Source organism: Trematomus bernacchii, unplaced genomic scaffold, assembly GCF_902827165.1.
Source record: "Trematomus bernacchii unplaced genomic scaffold, fTreBer1.1, whole genome shotgun sequence".
NCBI classification, from domain to species: domain Eukaryota; kingdom Metazoa; phylum Chordata; class Actinopteri; order Perciformes; family Nototheniidae; genus Trematomus; species Trematomus bernacchii.
This window is the reverse complement of record NW_022987771.1, coordinates 3,764,332-3,787,707: the sequence shown is the minus strand read 5'-3', so window position 1 is coordinate 3,787,707 and position 23,376 is coordinate 3,764,332. Positions and strand designations below refer to the sequence as shown.

Below are 23,376 nucleotides of genomic sequence, written 5' to 3'. Positions count from 1 at the left end.
TGAAGAGTGAAGATGATAAAGAGAAACCTCAGTCCCCACAGCCTCATCAAAGACGAACTGAACACATGGAAACAGAAGCTGATGGAGATGACTGTCGAGGACCAGAACCAGCCAGGAACTCAGATCCAGAGAGCAGTTTACAACCAAAGACTGAGGGCGACACTGGAGACTCTTCTGAACCTGACACTGAAGACAGTGCTGATTGGAAAGAGACCAGAGAACCTGCGTCAGGCTCAAACTCACTGAAAAATAGACATGAATCTGTCAGTGATCAACGACGTAGTGCTGAAAAGAAACAATTCGGGTGCTCTGTTTGTACGAAATCTTTTACACATAAAGGATATATTAAGAACCATATGAGAATCCACACAGGAGAGAAACCATACAGCTGCTCAGTCTGTAAGAAATCCTTTTCAGAGAATGGAAGTTTAAAGGTACACATGAGAATCCACACAGGAGAAAAACCATACAGCTGCTCAGTCTGTAAGAAAGCTTTTTCACAGAATAGAAATGTAAAGGTACACATGAGAATCCACACAGGAGAAAAACCATACAGCTGCTCAGTCTGTAAGAAATCCTTTTCAGAGAATGGAAGTTTAAAGGCACACATGAGAATCCACACAGGAGAAAAACCATACAGCTGCTCAGTCTGTAAGAAAGCTTTTTCACAGAATAGAAATGTAAAGGTACACATGAGAGTCCACACAGGAGAAAAACCATACAGCTGCAATGTTTGTGACAATAGATTTAAATGGCTTAGTGATTTCAAAAGACACAAGTGTGTAGGTCGTCAGTCCTCACAGCTTAATGAAATTCAAACTGAGGATAACAGAGAGGCAGAGCCTCCAATCAGCAGCTCAGCTGAACACATGGCAACAGAAGCTGATGGAGAGGACAATGAATAAGTCTTGAATATGACAGTTCACACGTGAAAAAAATCTGTCTGACTGGATAAACATTGTTGCACAACATTCATATAAGACTTAAATGAACTCCATCTTTATCAACATGAGTGGACAATATGTTTAATGTTTTTGTCATACTGATTTTCTGATTTATATGTTAAACACTGACTGTTGATGAACCATTTTATTTTTGGATTGAGGGCTCCCAAGTTTCCATGTAGAGATATAGGATGATTTGATGTATTGTTCTTTATTTCTAAATGTTTTGTATCTTTGCTATCCTGTTAATGAGCTCTGTTTTACATAAATGTTCCTGTTATCTGATTGTTTTTGCTTCTGTAACTGTAAGGGAATACATTTGCCTATTTTGTATCCTGATTACCTAATGCCGTTACATGTAATACGTTACTCCCTAAGCCTGATTTCACGTACCTGCAACCGATTCGCTAATAATCACAAATGTTCATTTATTTGACCCCTTGACTCGACTGTTTCTTGTTTAATAATCGTTACATCTCCTCAGGACCAAGTAATGGACCAGCTAGTCTTAGGGTGTTTCTCAATGTCGAGGACGCTTCCTTGGTTGGACATGTCTTCCGAGTCAGGTCCTTCAGAGGCTAGGCAAGAATCCTTCCTTGCATTCAGAGAATGAAGAATGGAACAGGCTAGCAAGTGTGCAGGTGTGCGCCTTAAATTGAGCGGGATTTGTTTGAAGACTCATAATTGATCTGCGAAGATCGAAGATTTACTTGAGTAACTGTATTTTGTAAAATGATCATCTCCAGGACAGAACCACTAAACTAACATAAAACGTTCTCCTTCTGTTTGCAGCCTTAACCTGTTAAGCCCCGGGGGGAAAATCGCAACATCTGCAAGAAACAGTGTCTGAGGGCTTCTTAACATTTAAAGACCTATTAATGTGTCATACCCACTTAACGGGAAGAAACTCAGCTATCAGACAATATTAACAATTTTTAGCAAAACGAAACATAAGGGTAATAACAAAGGCTCTGAATTAGTCCTGAGCGAAAAAATGCTAACACACTTAGCACAGAACTCACGTGAAAATACCCTTATTACTTATCGTATCTGCACAAACAAGATATCGATTAGCAAGCTGAGATTGCACAGATTCGACAGGTATTGGTATCATTACTGACCCATCCGAACTCTCGACATGAGAAGCTAACAAAGACATCACACCACGTAGCATTAGTTAGTCAACACGGCGATATGTCTTACCTTTGTTGTTTTCTGATCAAAAGTTGTCTTCAATGGCATTAAAACGAAAAACAGCTACTGAAGGTTAATCCAATGTGTCTGTGTCACTTTGAAATGATTTCTGATAATCCATCAGCAATAAAACTAGTTTTCAGATTTCAGAGTGTAAGATAGGTTTCGCTTTGGGCAAACAGCGTGCGCATAGCTCTCATTTCTCAATGGTAATGACAATTAAGACTATTAAAAAGTATTAAAAGGCATTTTCAAAGGTGTTACATTTTGTAGCTTGTGTTCAATAAGTATATAAATTGTCCAAAGAGGTTGTATTCTAAAGTTTGCCTGAATGTAATCATTGCGTAGGTGTGTAGTGTGATTCTTTGTAGTTTATTTATGGCATCCCGTTGGATTTGACGTCATCTGAACAGGACATCGCACGCTCACTGACTGACTGCTGCTTGATAGCGCGCGAAGGTCCGTTTACGCCGGTTGTTAAACAACATCGTTATGGGGAAATGCAGATTTTCCCAAATCTGCTCAAAATGCATGCAAACATCTCGCTTTATCCATACTCCTGCAGTTTTATTGTTCTGGATTCATAGTGAAGTGTATTAGATGTTGTGCACTGTTATTGTTATGTATTTAATATAAAGTGAAATACCCATTAAAAAAGTCAGAAAAGAAAAGGGACTCACTTAAGGAAAAAGGTTCTGAACCAGTGAGAATTCTTCATTTGCACATCAACATGATAACATATTTAAAGTTGTGACCAGATGGTATCGCCCGCTGCACATTTAACACTTTCCATTTTCTTTTCTTTTTTCGCCTTTTATACCACACTGAAAGTCTGACATTTTTTAATGAGACGACTGGAAGTTAGACTGCAGTTTTAAACACTTATAAACACAGCTCAAGTCTTTCACAGCCAGAAATATTTCTCTGTGTCACCTTGTCTATTATTTGCCTCTTTCTTTTCACAGCCAGAAATATTCAAGCAGAAAAATCAGTGCCTGTTAAATCAAAGGGAAAGCAATCATCTAAGACAACATTTTTGAAGTGGATAAGATCAACTCAGCGTACAAGACTCATCAATCCTGTGATTTTTGGTCATAATCCAGGCTCTTTGTTCACATATGGCGCATTTCCACTACACGGTCGGCCTCGGCCACACTCGGTACGGCTCGGTACGGCTTGGCCGCGTTGGGCCTTAACAGGGCCGACTCACTTCATGCTGCGCTTCCATTACAGTTTAGGAACTGGGGTAGTTACTATAGTAACGCAGTGTAGGCGGAGCCGTGACGTCATCTTCAATGAGAAATCCAGAAACACAACACAGCCGTTAGCCGTTAGCACTCAGAGCTCACAGCTCCTTATATATGTTCAGAAACTCGACAAAAGTTAAACAAGTACACACCACAGACTGCCTGTGTCATGGTGAATACAGTCGCTGCTTTATTTATGTCTGTATAGGCCGTTGTTGTGAGTGTGGACGGTCGGGGCATATACTGCGTTAGCTTAGCCAATCTCCATCTAGAAAAACACGAATTTTAAAAGGTTTTTCGCCTGCCGTCTGTCTGCAGACTTGACAAAGCATTAATTCATGGTTTTTACTAACCGGTATCAGTATGTTGTTACTTCGGCATCATTTTGAAACGTGTATTACAATTAAATCACGGTCAAATATGTCCATCTTGTTGTAGTTCTAGCCCTCTTGCCAGCGCTCCTCTCTCTAGTTTAGCATACTCAGCCCGACTCAGCCCTGTTTGTTGGCCCCGATAGAACCACAATTTTCTAGGGCCAGAAAAGAGGGGAAAAAGTGGCCCCGCGTCGTGCCGCGCCGGAACGAGGCCTAGTGGAAGCACAACCAAAAAAGGGGACGGCACGACACGGCACGCTTAAAGCGAGCTACGCGCTGCAATGGAAATGCGCCATTAGAGAAGGATAGTACAGTGTTTGAGGGCCTATGTCGGCACGGCCTCGCTCGGCCCCGCTCGGCCTCCTTTGGCCGCGCCCGGCCTCGTTAGGACCAGCTCACTTTGTGGCGCGTTTCCATTACAGTTTAGGAACCGGGTCAGTATCTATAGTAACGCAGTGTAGGCGGAGCGACGCTGCTTAAAACTGCCGTGACGTCATCTTCAATGCGACACAACACACAACAATGGAGGATGTTGAAAAGATCGTTTGCTTGTTGCTTGCTGTGTGGTTCTTTATCACAAGAAATAGGCAAGAGATGATTCGAAAGAGGCGACTTGTAGCAAGACGAGGTATAGAGGCAGCTGACGCGAGAGTTCTGGCAGCCCGCAGAGACTACTGGAGGACTCTAACTACTACTACTACTGCTACTAATACTTCTTCGAGACTACAATGCTACTTGGTAAGCTAACGTTCGCTAACTAGCAATGTGTTTAGGCTCACGCTCCCCATACGACCAAAGAATTTCAAGTATTTAATTAATTGTAGCTACCACTTTTACGTATTAAAATATGTATGCTTTTGTTTGTGTATTTCAGAAGTTACTTCGCCGCCCTAGACCATGTGTTTGGATGCTCGACCGAGCTACCGAGTGGTGGAATGTGATTGTTCCATCTTTCACACACACAGTGGGTGGAGAACTTCAGGATGTCTGAAGAAACCTACGTCTACCTGTGCAACAAACTGCGGCCAGCGATGGAGAAACAGGACACACCATTCCGCGTGTGTATACCTTTTAAGAAGAGAGTGGCCATCGCACTGTGGAAGCTTGCTACCGGCTGTGAGTACAGAAGCATAGGACATCTTTTCGGAGTGAGCAAGACAACTGTGTGCCGGTGTGTGCAAGACTTCTGTGCTGCTGCAGAGACGTTGTTAGTACCGGAACTAATTCGTTCACCAGACCGGGAGAAATTTGCAGAAATGGCTGCCTACACTGATCAGAGGTGGGGGCTCCCTCAGTGTGTAGGTGCTATTGATGGGTCACACATACCCATCTTGGCACCACAGGAATACCACTGTGACTATTTCAACCGTAAAGGCTGGCACTCCATCATCCTTCAAGGAGTTGTTGATGGTAAGGGACATTTCTGGAATGTGTTTGCAGGAATGCCTGGGAGCTTGCATGACGCTCGGGTTTTGAGACTGTCCACATTGTGGGAGTTGGCCAGTCGTGGCAACTACTTTCCAGCTTGCACCAGGAACATTGGTGGGGTGAATGCTGGCTATTACATCCTGGGAGACAATGCCTATCCCTTGCAAAACTGGCTCATAAAACCCTTCGCTGACACTGGACGGCTAACAGAAGAACATGTGACATACAACAAGAAGATTTGCAGAGTACGGGTAGTGGTTGAAAACGCTTTTGGTCGACTGAAGGGAAGGTGGCGTTGCCTCATGAAAAGAAATGACTGTGATGTGAAACTTGTTAAATCAATGGTGCTGACATGCTGTGCTCTGCATAACCTCTGCGAGAGTCATGGAGAGACCTATGATGATGGGTGGGATGCACCAGCAGCAGCAGAGCCAGGGGTAGCAGTGGCACAAGGTGCAGAGGAGGAGGGCAGGGACATACGAGAGGGTCTGATGCGCTACCTGAATCCATAAATAGTCATTGTATGGTATTGAACATAAATAAAAAAAGAATGTTTCACATACATGTGTTTGTCAAATTATTTAAACCCAAGACATTTTATCAGAATTGACTATTTAGTAAATATTTGAATTTCAAGCACCAGTATTTACTGCCCCATAATAATCTAAGCAAATATCAAAGCAAACTATAAACATAAATACAACAGTGTAAAACACAGCAGAACTATATTCAGCTTCAAGGTTTTGTATTTTGTCATACGAACATAGCTACAGTGTAGTTATAGTTTATTTTGGTCTCTTCTCTTTTAAATATATAAGCAATGTGTTTGAGTCTAGCACAACGAGGGTATTACAATTGAGTAATTTTTACTACATGTATTAATCATGTATTCTTAATACCATTACAAAATATGTAATGTTATGTTTTAGAGGACCTCAAGCGAGCAAACTCAATTCCAAACAGTATGCAGAGTTGTCCTGCTAAAGACTTAAAATGTTTTATTTAACCAAGTATTTATTCTCTTATTTGCTTTAATTGCAACAGATGATAAAGGTTTCACTGTGCAGTGCTTTGTGGGCGATGATGGTGTTTATGATATTTCTGACTGAAGAGGGACGCCTAGATGATGCCATCTTTCTGTGTGATCGCTGTTGGGTGCAATTATTTATCAACAAGCAATAAGATAAGTCAAAGAAGTACTTTATTGAACACAAAGTGTTTTCTTGCAGCAGCATAAAAAAGGCATGGCATTATACAATACAAAAAAAAAAACAATGATTGTATTGTATTACAGATAAAAAATATACAAGAAAGTACAGCCAGAGGTTATTGGTTCACAGAGGCGGAGGAGACGGGGCACGTTGGCTGCCCGTTCCCACTAGCATCTGGCAAATAGTGCGCATGAAGGATGCATTTAAGCTCTCTGCGTGAGCCATCTCCTCCCTTCTCAAGGTGGCTTCCAACACCCTCGCCTCCCTCGCCTCCACCATGGTCTGGTTCATGTACTGAGCCTGCAGGGCCCGGTCTTCCCTCTGCTCGGCATGGATCTTCTCCTGCTGGGCATGGCTCTTCTCCTGCTGGGCCAGGTTCTGCTCCTGGTGTTCCTTCTGCTGGGCCAGTTGCAGTTCCAGCAGGGCCAGTTCCTCTCCTCCTCGTCTCCTCTTGCCTGGGTGACAAGATAATAATATAAATAATTAGCAATAACAATGAAAAAACACAGGTACAGGTCACACAAGGATATAAGAATAAAATGTATAAACAGAACAGTAAGGATGAATTAAAGAAAGTTCTGGCCCTATATACTAGCTGCTTACTAGCTAGTTACTTTACTTGTAACAGAGCATTCACACACAGTGGTACAGTTTATTTTACTACTGACGATGGATGGTCTACATTTTTTTTTTAAAGTCACAATTCCAGCCTATTTCTTACCTAGAACCACACGCGGTGTCGAGCTGGCACTCGGCGTTGGTGTCTGTGCTCGAGCTGGAGTTTGTGCTGTAGATATTGATGAACCGGACGGTGTTGGTTCATCCTTGTTATTCAAAACTTAATCATCTAGAACAGAAACATGACTTGTTAATTCCACAAACTACTGCAGCACAATACTATAAATAGCAACAACAACTATAGAAAAGACAAACTGAACGTAAACAATGGCACATGTGGTGTTAGCAAACACTAGCTCTAGCTAATGCTATCTGCCTTAGCTAGCTAGCTAGCCTTCGGGGCTACATAAAAGCATGGGTTGTCGAACATAAATGTAAGGATAAAATAGACTTATTTGTTAGAAGTGAGCTTTAGAACAGATAGGGACACAAAGGTTCCAAGAAAATAACAGAGCGTTAGCAAAAACTTACCATTCATAGACTCCAGTAACGCTGTTGCTGAGTCCAGGCCTCCCTCCCTCCCTCCGCTAGCCGGTCTATGGCCGTAAATGCTGTTCATGAGGTCGAACCACTTCCAGTTTTTCCTACCGGCACCACTGGTGTTGTTATTGTCCTTCACCAAGCGATATTCACCCTTAAGCTTTTTAAGTTTTTCCCTACACTGCACGACAGTCCTGGAGTACCCGCTTGTGGCCATTAGTGTAGACACCTCCTGAAATACTTTAATATTTCGAGTCATCCCGTCGAGCTCCCGCTGGATCTTTTCATCAGAAATGTAATGGAGGAACGTCGTGACTTCCTCGACCGACCATGGTGTGCTTTTCTTTGCCATTGTTAATCCTCTGTTGACAAAAATGCTGCAAGCATCGCTATATATATGCGACGCTAGGGATTATCTCGCGCGCGATTGTGACGATTCTCTCCGACCAATCAGCAACCGAGAGCGTTGACGTCACAAACTCAGCCCGGTTGTCGATGGCCCTGGCCCCACGATTTTATGAGGCCAGAAAAACTGTGAATTAGGACCCGCCGGCCGGTACTAGGCCAAGTGGAAACGCAACCACAAACGGGCCGCTGACGTCACAGCCCTCTTAAACCGGGCTGCGGGCTGTAGTGGAAACGCGCCAATAGAGAAGGATATTACAGTGTTTGAGGGCCTATGTCGGTTAAAAGCCAGCGGAAGGGTGTATTAGTCTGGGAAATAACTCATAATAAAGTTGTAAATAAACAAGAAAGAAACTGTGATACCTTTAAAAAAAGAAGTGTTTGAAGCTTGTTCTCCCCCAGCTCTCCTACGTGATGTCCGGCTGGCGTTACTTCGTCTGCCCGTCGGAGTTCGACTCCAAACGGTTCCAGGTGGACTGCGAGCCGTCGGAGCTTTTCCAGCTGCAGGACTACGCCCTGCCCTCCGTCCTGGAGTCCTTCACCGGATGGGTAAGACTCTCCTGACCTTCATCTGTCCTTCCCGTTTTCTGGCATCACAAGTCACATAAACATTCATGTAACTATGAAACAATAAAATCACTATATTGCAAATCCAGTAAGCCAAAAAACAAGAGGGATCCGTAATATTTGTAGAATAATGTATTTGTGTAGCAACCTTTCAAACACTTTGGAAGTGGACAATGCCAAACCGATATAATACATCATGTCTGTAAAGCTATAGAAAAATATAGACGGTTTATTCTTAACAGGTCAAACATTACATATTTCAAACTCAAAGCTTATGACATTTATGTCAGGACCTAGCCTGTAGTTTCAGCTAGTTTTAATTATGTCAGCTATGTTATTTAGTTTTAATCCTGTTTTACTCATTAAGTAAAGTTAAAATATATCTAAATGTTGTTTCTAGAGTACACATTAACAGAACCGAAGTCCCATTTAATACCAGGTTTTTATCATACGTTTCAACCTCATCATATTTTTCTCAGCCAGGTTTGATTTTGATACTAAAAGCCTGGGGATGCAAGTCCTATTTTAGCCAAAGCACTAGTAACTAGTTTAGTTTGATTGAACTGCTGGTCTCTGTTTCTGGGACTCGGGCGGATGGCCCGGGGGCAAGGCAGAGGCCGAGAAGGGGGACTCGGGCGGATGACCCGGGGGCAAGGCAGAGGCCGAGAAGGGGGACTTGGGAGGCCGGCCCGGGGGAACGACATAGGTCAAGGAGGTGGTCTCGGGCAGGGAATCTCAGGGGGCCAAAGACAGGGGTGAAGGCCTCAACGGGGTAACTTAGGGGGCCGGGCTCGAGGGTGAAGGCCGCGGCTGGGGAACTCAGGGGGCCGGGCTCGAGGGCGAAGGCAGCGGCTAGGAAACTCAGGACGAAGGACGGGCAGGAAGGCGGCGACAGGACAGCTCCGGAGGACGGGCAGGAAGGCGGCGACGGGACAGCTCCGGAGGACGGGCAGGAAAGCGGCAACAGGACAGCTCCGGAGGACGACTTACGCCGCAATGGGACCCCTCCAGTGTCAGCTGGATCGCCAGAGCAGGAGTACTGGGATAGGGAGCAGGAGCTGGAGGGACCCCCGGCGGGACAGGTGTAGACAGGACCCCGGACGGAACATGGGCTGGTGTCAGCGGGACCCCCAACGGAACAGGACACGGAGTTGGCGGGACAGGTGTCGGTGGGACCCCCAACGGAACAGGACAAGGAGTTGGCAGGACCCCCAACGGAACAGGTGTCGGCGGAACCCCCGAACAGGACAGGAAATGGTGTTGGCAAGAACCCCGGCGGAGCAGGTGTCAGCGGGACACCCAACAGGACAGGACATGGTGTTGGCAGGAACCTCGGCGGAACAGGTTTCGACGGGACCTCCAACAGGACAGGACATGATGTCGACAGGACCCCCGGCGGAGAAGGGACTTGAGTCGGCGGGACCACAAACAGGAAACGGGGAGCTGGAGTGTGCCGGAACGCCGACAGGACACGAGGGGCTGGAGTGGGCCGGAATGCTGACAGGACACAAGGGGCTGGAGTAGGCCGGGGAGCCGGAACTGGAGCCGGAACGGGAGTCGGAACCATGGCTGCGTGGGCTGGAACTTGAGTCGGAACGGAAGCCGGAACCAAAATGCTATGTAGTCAAGCACCAGCACTTTTCATAAATGAACTCAAAGCAGATAAAGCACGTGGTTCCAGCTCGAACCCTCAGAAAAGGAGCCATCACATTTAACATGTTTATAATTTTTGTTTCAAATATTTTCATTAGCCGCGTTCACACCAAGTACTTTCCTGTACTTAGTTCCGGCACTAAGAGCCCTGGCGCTTTTAACCCCAGGGCACTTAGTACAGATCGCGTTCACACCGGAGTACTTTTCCCTGAGGGAAGATTACGCAAATGAGCCGCTGACGTCACTTCTTCTTCTTCTGCGTTGGCTTTACTGGCAGGCCACAAACCACTTCACGGCGAGTACAGTAGGTGGCGGTAAGCACCTTAAAGTTGTTTGCAATCCGCTACAAGACAAAACAAGAGAAGAAGAAGAAAAACTTCCCGCGTATACTGTCTGTTGTTTACCTTCCGACCTCAGACATGATGGAGATGGAGTCGACTGAAGTTGTGCTGTTTGTGCTCATGTTATACAGCTTTGTAACTTCGTTAATGCGGCCTGAGCCTATTCGGATCCGGAGCCGCCACACGTCGAATGCTATGGCAAATTTTCTTCAGCAACAAAGGCAGTTTAAAAGCCTTAGGAAAAGGATTGGCCGACGGAAAGCACACATGACTGCCATGTTTCACCGTAGGATGGCTGATGACGATGAGCGTTTTCACGCCCTAAGAACAGCAATGGTAAGTTCAGTAAATTATTAATACTATCTAATGTAGGATTTGTGGAGTTATGTAGAGCTAATTTGCGCCTTTGTATGTGTTCCAGATATGCAAATACTACGGGACGCGTCGTGTCCCGCGCTCTCTCTGGGTGAACAATAAAACCTCAGCCTGGTGGGAGAAGGTGGTGCCGACGTACACCGATGTGCAGTGGATCCAAGATTTCAGAATGTCCAAGCACTCTTTCCAATACCTCTGTAGTCGCCTGGAAGCAACGTTGGGGAGAAGCGACACCAACTTCCGGGAGTGTGTCCCTGTGGCTAAAAAAATCGCCATAGCACTGTGGAAACTTGCGACCAACTCTGAGTACAGGACCATCTCTCATTTGTTTGGAGTCGGCAGATCTACAGTGTGTTACTGTGTGCACGAGTTCTGCTCCTCTGTTGTGAGCATACTCCTTTGTGAGTTCATGCCATGGCCGAACGCTGAGAAGTTAGAGGAGATGGCGTTATTTTTTGAGCGCAGATGGGGTGTGCCACAGTGTGTAGGTGCAGTAGATGGATCACACATCCCCATTCTGAGACCAGAGGAATACCACAACGAGTATTTCAACCGCAAAGGCTGGCACTCGCTCGTCCTGCAGGGTGTTGTGGATGGTAGAGGCCTCTTTTGGAATGTTTTTGTTGGCTTACCAGGTAGCATGCATGATAGCAGAGTGTTTGGCATGTCATCACTGTGTAGTTTTGCGGATAAGGGTGGTCTACTTCCTCATGTAACAAAGAATATTGGTGGACATGATGTGGGTTACTATATCCTTGGTGACTCAGCCTACACCCTGCAAAGATGGCTGATGAAACCTTTCCAAGGAAGGCTCACACCCGAGCAACTTGTGTACAATCACAAAACAAGCCGAGCACGAGTGGTGGTGGAGAACGCTTTTGGCAGATTGAAGGGCAGGTGGCGGTGCTTGATGAAAAGAAACGACTGCAAGATGGACAAGATAAAAATCCAGGTGGCAGCATGTTGCGTGTTACATAACCTTTGTGAAAGTAATGATGATGAGTACAGGGACGAATGGACTGCCTTACCGGCGACCCAGCTTGATGGGCCAGCGCCAGCCATTGCCGAGGCTGGGGGGCAAGACACACGCACAGCCCTTATGAGACATCTGAACAGCGTGTAAATTGTACATTCTAAACAATAAATGTAAACATTATTGACAATAAAGCTGATCATTTCTACGGTGCTTTTGTTTCTCTCTTTCATTTTGCAGTCAAGACAGGCAACATTACAATAGTGTAATAGTAGCCAAAACAAACATACATGTTAGTAACTAAAGTGTCAGTTGTACATGTCACTAAACATTGTCAATATAAAATAAAGTGTCAGTTGTACTATATAATAACAGTAATAACAATATAAAATAAGGATCTGTTTAATCGCCATGTCGGTTTTCTTTATTGCACTCTCAAGACATAACATGAAATAGAACAATTTTGATGTCGTAACTCTTCAATTATACGGCTCTGCTGTCAACAAATCTTGAAAACGGAGACGAGGGGAATGTAGAAATCGGTAAATCACTTCAGAAATGTATTGATAATTGTTCTGCTTTTTAATGTAAACTTGAATTCATAGTAAACTAGCTGCTTTTGAGCACTTTACTTTTTACATGGGCCATTTTGAACGTGACGTGACTGTATTCAAACTAAGTCACCATCTACCCCTAATTTCATTTGGTGCATCAGTCTTTATTTTGCCCTATGATGATACTAACCTAGCATTCACAACCCTAGTTTTTTTATGGTTTCATTTTGGAAATAAAAACATAAAAAATGGAAACTTTCATGTCATTTTTGGCCCATAGTGGACTCCATGTTGTGTTGTGTGAAATGTGGGGGAATTAAAAGTTTTGGTCAAATATTTAAAATGATATAAATTATCATATTTGTGTATGTGCCGCTGCCATTCCTCCACAAGGTTGATGATAAATAAATGACAAATAAAGCTTTGCCAGTTTATAACCGATGAAACATGATGGTATCAGAATACTCACTTACATGTGTTGTATAGCATGCTACACAGGTCACTAAAGATAAAGTGTCAGGAGAAATAAGCAAGATGATTTAATCGCCATGTTGGTTTTCTTTATTGCAGCATATGACATAACATGAAATTAGAACAATTTTTTTATGTAAATAAAGTGACAAAGTGTCAGTTGGACATTATATATAAAATAAAGTGATAACAGCAATAATATAAAACTAAACTATGCCTAAACTAGGCATAGGCTCAGCAGCAGACATTAACAGGGGCCACTATTTGGAGGAAGACCTGTTGGCTTTCACTAGCTGGGAAAGCACTTCCAGAAACCCAGTGTTAAATGCCGCTTGTTGCTCATCCTGCCGCTCCTGGCGCAGCTGCTGGCGCAGCGCCAACACTTCATCCTGGTGCCGCTGGCGCTCCATCTGCTGCAGCGCCAGTTCTGACTGGCGCTCCATCGAGGTGATCATTCTGGCCTCCGCTTCCTGGGTCTGGCTGAACTGCACCATCTGATCTCCGCGCAGCGACTCATTCGCCACGGCACGCTGGTCCTCCAACGCCTGGACGGTCTCGAGGAAAAGTGCATCCTGTGTCCGCTTTCCTAAGAGGGGAAAATAAGCAAGATACAAGATCAACAACCAGAGACATACATCATGTATTTTTTAGCTGCCTGGATTATAACAGACAAAGACTCATTCTGATAACTGCACTGGAACAACTCAACATCAAGGACATGGATTTCAAGTCAATATATGAAAGTAAATCAAGAAATGAAGCAAACAAGCTGATCTTCAAATTCTTCAAAAGCACTGGTCTGAGGACAAGGATTTAATAAATCAACAGTAGGTGGCGATATATGCTCCAAGTGGAAGCGATTTCTTACCGGAAGTCATGTGACCTCTAGCCCGGATGTTTACAATGTTTGTAAGAGAGTAAAAAGGCGCGAAATGTTCTCTTTCACGCTGTTTCATAATTGTACCAAGAAGGAAATAAACATGATTGTGAACATCTGTTCCATGCGTAACGTTCTTTCAAGACAAAGTTACAGTGTGTTTACCTTTGCGTTTGGTTGCCGGTAAGGGGGACGAGCAAGCGAGCAAGCTCGGATCTCCAACGCCAAGAACCTCGCTTGTTTCCAATACCGAGTGTTGTTGCTGATTTTCCTCGCCTGAAACACATGATTAGTTCCATGAGTTAGTGAAGCAAATTACAGAAACACTGCACAGTTATTCACTAGTCAAAACGTTTTAATAGCTAGATGTTATTAGCCAGCTCGGGGCCAGTGTTAGCTAGTTTAGCCTAGCTTGATCTACTGAGCAAATAAAAGTACATCTGAGACCATTATTGTGCAGATTAAAACCCCAGTGCATGTAGTTGCTTTTACCTTCGTCATTGTCAACCTCTAAATTCGCCGTTAGAGCGGCCTCCGATGCCATCGTGCCCGAATCAAGGCTCGATGCTGGACCCTTGAATGATGGTCTGCTCCCAAGCAAAGCATCCAAGCGGTCAAACCTCCTCATCAGTCCATCGCTCGGATTTCTTCATGTTTGTCATTATTTCACTGCGTTAAAAAAACAAACTACTCTTCTTGGTGCGATGAGGTTGTTGTAGCGAGGCAAAACAATGGCGGCTCTACACAACATGTCCACAGTTGTACGGGGCGTGGTTTGCAATTCGCCCAGCCAATCAGCACTGGGGCACTTTTGGAGCACTTTTCACCCACAGAAAAGTACGCTCTCTGAGCTGGCTCTAAAAATGGGGGTAAAAGTACCCGAGATTAAGTACGATTTTTGGTGTGAACGCGACATAAGGGGTACTCACGGAACTAAAACGCGAAAAGTACGGTGAAAGTACTCCGGTGTGAACGCGGCTATTGAGAAGAAGCATACAAGTGTAAGCAATAGTACAGACTTCTTTGGGGTTGAAATCATGCTTCTCATTTTCAACATAGAAGACAAACAGAACAGCCAACAAGAAATAATAAAGAAAAACATAGCATGACAGGAATACCATACTTAAAGGGCCCATGTCATGGCCATTTCCACTGATCATAATTACATTGTTGAGGTATACTAAAATAGATTTATACTGTGCAATTTTCCAAACTCACATTGGTTTCGCATACAGCATCTCTGTCAAGTATGTGTATTCAGCAGTATTCACTCTCTCCACTAAACGACTCGTTGGAGCTCTTGCCCCCCCCCTCCCTGTGAGCCTAGTGTGCTCCGATTGGTCAGCTCGGCCACTCTGTTCTGATTAGTCAACCACCAGAGAGGCTCCGCCCATGTCTAACAGTGCTTTTTTCGGCTCGCTCTCAGCGGAACATCAGTCTTATAATGGCGTCGGTACAGCCGTATATTTTATACGCTAACTAACCGAACTGTACCTACAACTGTTGTTATAGAAGAGTGTGACGGCCCCAGGGCCTTTGTCTTACGATGGGGTGGAGCTGAAGAGGCTAATCAGAGCGATCACGGACACCTGGCCGGAGCCGAGGTGCTATTAAGCCCAGCTGCCCGGAGTCACACGGCGGCCCCTCTCTCTCTCCAAAGCGGCTCGGCGATCCTCTCCCCTCGACCACCTATCTCTGCATTTACCACAATAAATGTGCCGTGGTTTTGTAAACTCGTATATGTCTCCTTGTCTTTCCGTTGTGGCCTACGAGCCGGTCATAACAAATAGTAAGTTATTTTTACCTGTTATAAACTACTACTGTTTGATGAGAAATCAAATCATGGTTTGCTATATATGAATGATATGTTATAGGAGCAAATAATTCAGGGAAGAAAGGATAGGCCTACTAAGTATTTCCATCAAACTTTATTTTTAGAAATGTACAAAATGAACGTAAATATACATATATACACGGTATATCATCAATTACTCCCCGTTGTTGGCATCTTGCCTATAGCAGCCGGGGCTTTTTAGGACGATGCATCAGTGTGGTAGTCCCGTCATGTATTGTCCGGCAGGATCTGGCTGGACGAAATCAAATGCAAATCACAAAATATTAGAGAAACTTAGTTGTTTTAGATTCGTTAGTAGTAGTTGTGGTCGGAGTCTATCTAATGAACACAGTAGCTTGCCAGCTAATATGCTAACCTAGCTTTGTTTACCTTGGTAGCTAACACGATATGAACGCTAGCTCGGAGGAACGGCAACTATAATGTAGAGTAATAAAACTACTATGAACAAAAGCTAGTGGTTCATATTAGGCTAGCAATAACGTGTTTATAATTGCAATCTTATACGGGTAGTCTGCTACGTTCGGTCATTCATTGTAACGGTCATGAATACATTGTTTTTGCGCTAGCATGTATAGCTAGCCTCGTTAGCTATACATGCAGTATGTACATGTACTGTCACAATGTACGGTAAATCACCCGGAGTATACTGTATGACTATTCCGTGTGTGACTGCAGACATTCTCCTGCCATGACAAACATGTAAGGCCATCTGCTGACATTGTAGTTGATATATTTAAACGCTAGCAACGTTGTTAGCCCAGTAAGCTGGGCTTGTTTAGTGTAATAAAACCACTATGAACAAAAGCTAGTGATTCATATTAGGCTAGCAAGAACGTGTTTACAATTGCAATCTTATACGGGTAGTCTGCTACATTCATTGCAGCTGGCATAACAAAAAGAATTCCAGAGCAAACCCCTGTCTAGCTCCGTTGGTTAGCTCGGTAGCATACACGCTACGCCAGCTATAATGTAATTACGTTTCGCGACTGACCGCACAGCAAATCACCCGGAGTATACTGTCTATGAGTATTTTGTGTGTGAATGCAGACATTCTCCTGCTATGAGATACATGTACTGTATGCAAGGCCATCTGCTGATATTAGAGTTGATATATGGAAACGCTACTGTAGCAACTTAGTTAGCACAGTTAGCACTGTGTCAATGGCTTAGCAGTCCGACACAGTTTATACATTTAAACAGTCTTGTTTGATAAATACACAAATAACAATGCAAACTTACAGGTTGTGTACCCGAATCTTCCCCTGCTCCAAACGGTCCAAACAAACTAGGAATAGCATCGTCCTTCAGTTTCAAATGCTGTGCATATCCGGCCTCAAACTGGACAATGTTTTGGAAGCTTTCGTCTGTGAAATGCCGGTTCTTCGAACCTCTGAAGGAACAGTGTTAAAAATAAATGTCAACCACTGACTTCGTCGTGGTTCTTCCGTCGGTAGGACAAACAGCTCAGATTTCTCCTCACATTTCAGGAAACAGGTCCTTGGCAGTGGCATGACTGGATCGATTGTGAACTGAACCAGAGCTTCCAACAGTAAATGTTAGGCTGGCAGAGGGTGCGGCCAGCGCCGCTGGGTGTGGCCATAGCTCTTCGGGATTGGTCCATTTCGTTCCGGGTACCGCATGACATCATGCCGTACCCGGAACTAAATGGAAGACTGAAATGGGCAGTGACGTATCTCCAACGAGGCGTTTTGGGGAGGTATTTTCTGTGTTAGAGTTTTACTCGCTACAGGGTGTACTTTGAGGGTTTTGACTCTGCACATCGTTTACATGCATAAAAACCTTCATAACACACAAGGGGACGGGTAATAACCGGAAAAGCATGACATGGGAGCTTTAATGACATACATAGTCAGAAAAACACATCAGAGAAAAAAGAAAAATGACAAAAAACGTCAGCTTTTTTTCATTCCACGTCATTTGGTCTCGGAGTCCAGTGTTTGTGAGTTACTGTACTGTTACACATTTCCGTTATAGACGACTTGTATTAATACTGTTGGTCAGATAGACATTTCTACCTGGATATCCTCTATATACCTATTAATGTGTGTTTTTCAGTTTTAATGCACTGCTCTCAACACTCACTGTACTGTATTGTTACCCCCCCCCCCCTCCTCCACAGATTTTAAGTTTCTCTGTCGTGATTGTTTATATTTATACATTGATGTTTTTTTTATATTTGTTCTATTATATGTAAATATCGTGTCTGTTTTACCACATGCTTTGTAAGGTGGTGGGATTGTTGCATCTGTTTGTTACATTAGTAGAAACAATAATGGTTTCTAAACTGCCAATATCTGCTTCTTTATGTTGTAATGTTAGCAGCTTCAGGGCAGAACTACAGATTAAATACAGAATATGTTTATCACTGGTGGACTTGTTTGTGTGACAGCAGCTGTGCCAGATGTGACCTGATTGCCAATTCAAGATGTTTTACAGAAAGGACGCTTTGATATCTATACCAGTGGCAAATGTCCGCTTCATTTGGTGGTTCGAATATAAAAGATTCTCTAATGTTGAGTTCATTTTGTTTTGTTTTCTTTAGGGGAAGCACCCCAGGTAAAAAGGGGGAACAAATTGGAATTTCTTGCATCTTTTTATTGTGCTAAATCAATAGCCTCACTGGCATTTAGCCCTTTGAAGTTTAAATTAGGCGTAACTAACTAAAGAGCAACTGATGTACAACATATTTACTTGCATTTTAGAAATGTCCGTATGACTTTATGTTGATATTGTTAAAGAAAGGTAAAGCAGTTTTGGCTTGTGCTTCAAACCTCCAAAAAGGCCAAAAACTGGTACAAAGTAATATTGCTAAGTACATCAACAAATGGTCACATCTTTCTGGGTTATTTTGGGAACAAACATCTGTATTCAGTGTACGTGGGTCCAACTCTGGTTGGATAAAGATAAAGGCTCTTATATGTCACCATAATCATCCAATCACATCAGGTTGTCCATCATGTCTCTTCAGATTCATCCTTTCGTTTCCATCCAATCAGAAAATATATAATTTATCCCCGTCAGTGAAAGCCAATTAAGTACCTTACGTGTAAATTTAACTCTGGCTATAAAAATGCTGTGTTTATTTGTAAAGGACAAAACAGCAATATGAACAATCATACAGCAGTCAGTGTAGCAGAAATGTGAAGTTAAGTATCTAAATGCTATTCTTAAACAAAACAGCTTACGTTTGTGCTATTATCTGTGACTGCTTCACGTAATCATTTTGGAAATAATTTGCCATTTTAAATATCCATTTTATTGGGTTCTGTCCTCAGAAAAAGCTGTATATTTTTAAGCAATTTACTCACTTTTTTGTAACACAACATTTGCTTCATTATGGCAATCAATTTCTAAAAGAAATAATGAATGTATAGACTCTTCCTTTTCCCCCTTTTCGACTGTCACTCCATCATTTCATTAACTTTTCTTAACTTCTTAAAGTATTTATTTATTTACTGTGAGAAAACCTTTTCAAAGTGACTATGTTGTACATTTAAGAAGATGTTTAGAAACGGTGTTCTTCAGTATTTTTGTTTAGAGGAATATTTAAATGATTGCCATATAGGAGAGAGTATGGAGATAGCAGCAAAGTATTTTTCTGTCTTTTTTTCTTGCTGTGACTTCAGTGCAGTTTGGTGTTTTTTAGGCTCTTCCACTGTAACTGTAATTAAAGCATTGTCTCTAGAATTGATGTGTTTAGGACTGGAGTCTCAGCATTTATAGATAAGTACTATTTCTATTTTTAAGGTCATTTCCCTGCAGCTATGTACTGCCATTTCTCTCTCTGGTGTCACAACTGTCCACTAGAGAGCGCTGCAGCTCCTGAGATTTAACACTGATGCTGCAGAAAGCTTTCTTGCTGATGTTGAATACATTCCAGTAAATTCAAAAATATTATTAATGCCACTATTCAAAGAAGATTTGTTTGTTTTATGGCACCCGTTATGCCATTTTAAATCAACACAGTGCCCTCTTCTTAAGGATTGAACGTCCCACATGCTGTTTCCCTTTGTGGACATTTCATGTTGTGCTTATCTTAAGAAGCTGTTTGATTTCAGTATATTATTCTTAAAACAGTGCAATGGTTTTTGTTGACATTTTGTCTAGAGAAAATAACTTGTACTCTTTGATGCTGAAAAGTGCTTTGCCTTAGTTTCAAGAAAAGTAAAGGTATAAAAAAACAAACAAAGTGTATGTGACGGGCTTCTTCCCTCTTAGTCTTCTTCCCCATTTATTAATAGATATCACGTCCACTTCATGACACCTACTGAACAATTTCATAACAGCTGTTTATATCCTAAAGCAGTGGTGGTGGATAGTAACTAAGTACATTTACTCAGTTACTGAACAATCTTTAGGTAATTTACTTGAGTATTTACTTTTCCTGCTACTTTATACTTACGAAATATATTCAAATAATTGTTCATGTATAATTATAGAGCTTTATTGGCCCCTATGAGAAATGTACAAGCTACCCTGCAATATATAAAGGTAAAGTTGTTTCCTATTTATCAGTAGCAACATTTGAGCATTAATGGATTAAGATTTATTATTTTAAAATATAACATACATTTGTCTGAATATTACGTTTTTCAGGTACTTTTACTTTTACAAATATAAGTATAATTTGACGACTTAAGGACAAAGTATTCAGCACTTTAATTTAAATAAAAATAGTAAAACCACAGTGTGTAGAAATGATCAACACAATACAAATAAGTCCAGCATTTAAATGTGATAAACATATTAATGCATCAATGATTATAATCCAAACATATTATTCTGAAATGGGTCGATCTGCATATTGAGTACTTATACTTTTGAAACTTTAATTATATTTTGATGCCAAAAGTTTTATACCTTTACTTCAGTAACATCTTGAATGCAGGACTTTTACTTGTGCAAGTCAACCACGAGGATGCAAACTCCGAACAGCACGAATCCTGTAAGAACATCAGCTTCAGATATGCAAAACATTTGTAATTGCTATACAGATATTTGATTTGTGTACCTGCGACCTGTTTAGCTCAATGATTTTTATTTATTTTCCCTTTTTCCTATATGAGTATTTTCTGTTAGTTATAACAGGGTTGCCAACTTTGGGTACCTGGCTGGAGTGAGATTTTGATATCATGGGTTTAATTCGGTTTAATTACACATATGCGCACGAAATGACTGCTATCGTGTCAGCAGCGGGACCTTAGCATATATATAGGATATATATACAATATATACAAATACACAATAATGGACACAGACTATAATGGGCACACAGTTTCATTCACTAATGAAAGTCAAACATGTTTGTTTCCACTGTTTTATTGTGTGCCTGTCGCGATAAGCAATTAATTGACTTATCGTACGATAAATAAAAATGAACTCGATAACTTTTCTGACCTCGATAAATTGCCATTTACATGAGGATGTGACTAGCAGTTTGAACGGATGTACTTGAATTATTATTATATATTATCATTATGTCAGTGGTCTAAAATGGTCATACAACGGTGCCGACAATATTATCGTTTATCGCAATAATTTCCGGGAAAATGTATCCAACAAAATTAATTACTGTGAGAGGCCTATACATGAAACACACACACAAACAAATCTACAGACTTCCTCCGAAACTGCCAAATATATTAATTAACACACTCTCACTCTCATATACTCTTTGACTCTATTTTGGCCAAGTAGAACAATAAGCAGCAGACTTTTACTTTTTTATCATTTCTACTGGATCTTAGATCTGCGCATGCGCAATACGGGTCGGCAGTTGTGGCTCCAGGGTATTTTTGTTGCGTAATCTACGGTAGGGCTAACCCATACAGTGGTGGGGCTCAAGTCAGTATTTGCAATGTAATTACATACACGCTCCCCCCGACAGTGAAACGCCACGCGTGAGGTTTAGATTATTTCCCTGTCTCAATCCAAATTGAACTGTATGAAATAAAAAGGCACATTTCGTCTTGTAGTAAATAAAAAGGGCGACCTGGAGCCAATCCTGCAATTTCCCCACAAGTGAAAGAGTTGACATGCTGAAAACCCAACCCCTGCAGGGGGGTCTGGGGGATACTCCCCCAGGAGATTTTTTTAAATACTAACATACAATACACATTCTGGTACTCTCTTGAGAAGAAAAATAAATAAATCTATTACTACACGACATAATTAAAAAAATGAATGCCATTTTAGGTTTTTGTTACTTTGTTCTGAAAGCTGAACCTGCTGCTCCTCACAGAGAGAAGAGGGAAGAGGCTGTGTGAATTACTTTACATTGTGGATAAGGGTGGATAGCCCCCATTGTTCTGTGTGTCAAAATGAAAGACAGCCCACACACCTATCAATCATCAAACCGTGGGGTCTTATTTCATTACGTGTTGATTTCTATCAACCCGTAATGTTGTATCGATGTATAGAGATGTACTACCGCAAAAGTATTCTCCGTCGGGACTTCCTGCAACAACACCACGCCGTTATCGTGATTCTGATTGACCAGAAGACATTATCAAAGATGTTCTATTGTGAAGACGATCACTACGTGACAAAAGTTTTCAAAACCGTTTCTAGTCTTCGGTATTCTTGTTTTTGGCGTGAGAATAGTTTGGGCAGCGTGAGAGCGTGAGATTGAGAGTGAAAGCGTGTGTCACACGCCAGATGCGTGAGAGTTGGCAACCCTTGTTATAATAGTTTTTTTGGAAAGGGTGGTTTTTAATATGCATCCAGTAGGTGGTAATGCAACGTCCGGATGTTAAAACCAAAAAGAAGAAATCCTTCCCGCTTTTATTTTGACGTCCTCAAACCGCACCGGAAGTGAAGTTCCCAGCTCTTTCTAACCTGGATCGAGGTGGCGTCTCGTCGCTACGGCTCTCTCTCTCTGTGTTCCTGATAAAGTGTGTGTGAGCTCCAGCACTACTGATCCATCATCTGTGTGTCAGGATAAACCTCCGAATGGACTCTGTGCTCTTTTTTCTGGAGCGTTTACCTCGGACTGTATAGGAGCTAGCTTAGCATGCTAGCTGGAAACACGTTGGCAACACTAGTCAGATCGAGAGTTTGATGAAGAGAGAAACAGTGTGTTTAACGGAGTTTGCAGGAAAAGGTGATCTAGTAAACATGAGTAAAGTCCAAATGCTGCTGTTGTTGAAGAAGCAGCGACTCACTGCTGCTGCTGAAGAGATATTTGCTCTGTATGAAAAAACTATAGCAAAGCTCGAGGAGGAGCTGTCTCTTTCCAAAGAGGAGAACGAGAGACTCCAGAAACTACTGGACGCAGTTTTACAGCCTCAGCTTCGGATACACAGAGCAGGTCTGTTCCCTTTACTTTTTATTAACACTTTAAACTCTTTATTTACACTTTAAACTCTTCAGTCACACTTTATTATCACATTAATAACACATTAATAACACTTTAGACTCTGTGTGGCGGCTCAATCCCCAGTTGCGTTTGAGTCGCCGAGAGGCTAAACTTGGCTATAAACTGTGACGCGTTTTCGAAGAGAAAGTCCATAGTGAAGCAAGATAGTTTTTGGGATATTTAATAAACAAAATCATAACATGGACAAAACGGTCAACAGAAAAAATGACAGCACAAGCTCACCCTCTGTCATCCGCACTCGACATGAAACAGGTGACTTAAATACACAAACCACACCCATGTGACAATTACCGGAAGTGCTCAACAAACAAATAAAAGTGATGTAAACAAATAATAATACAAATAATGAA

The 23,376-nt window shown here is 42.4% G+C and overlaps 1 protein-coding gene across 1 annotated transcript in view; it reads left to right on the top strand.

Moving 5' to 3' along the window:
• The first annotated feature begins 221 nt into the window (after positions 1–221).
• The window catches only part of LOC117496928 (zinc finger protein 271-like), a 38,968-nt gene continuing 15,813 nt past the window's right edge, over positions 222–23,376 (top strand). The window contains exon 1 of the mRNA XM_034148780.1: positions 222–731. Coding sequence (XP_034004671.1) covers positions 357–731 — 375 coding nt within the window. The 5' untranslated portion in view covers positions 222–356. The remainder of the gene's footprint in view (positions 732–23,376) is intronic.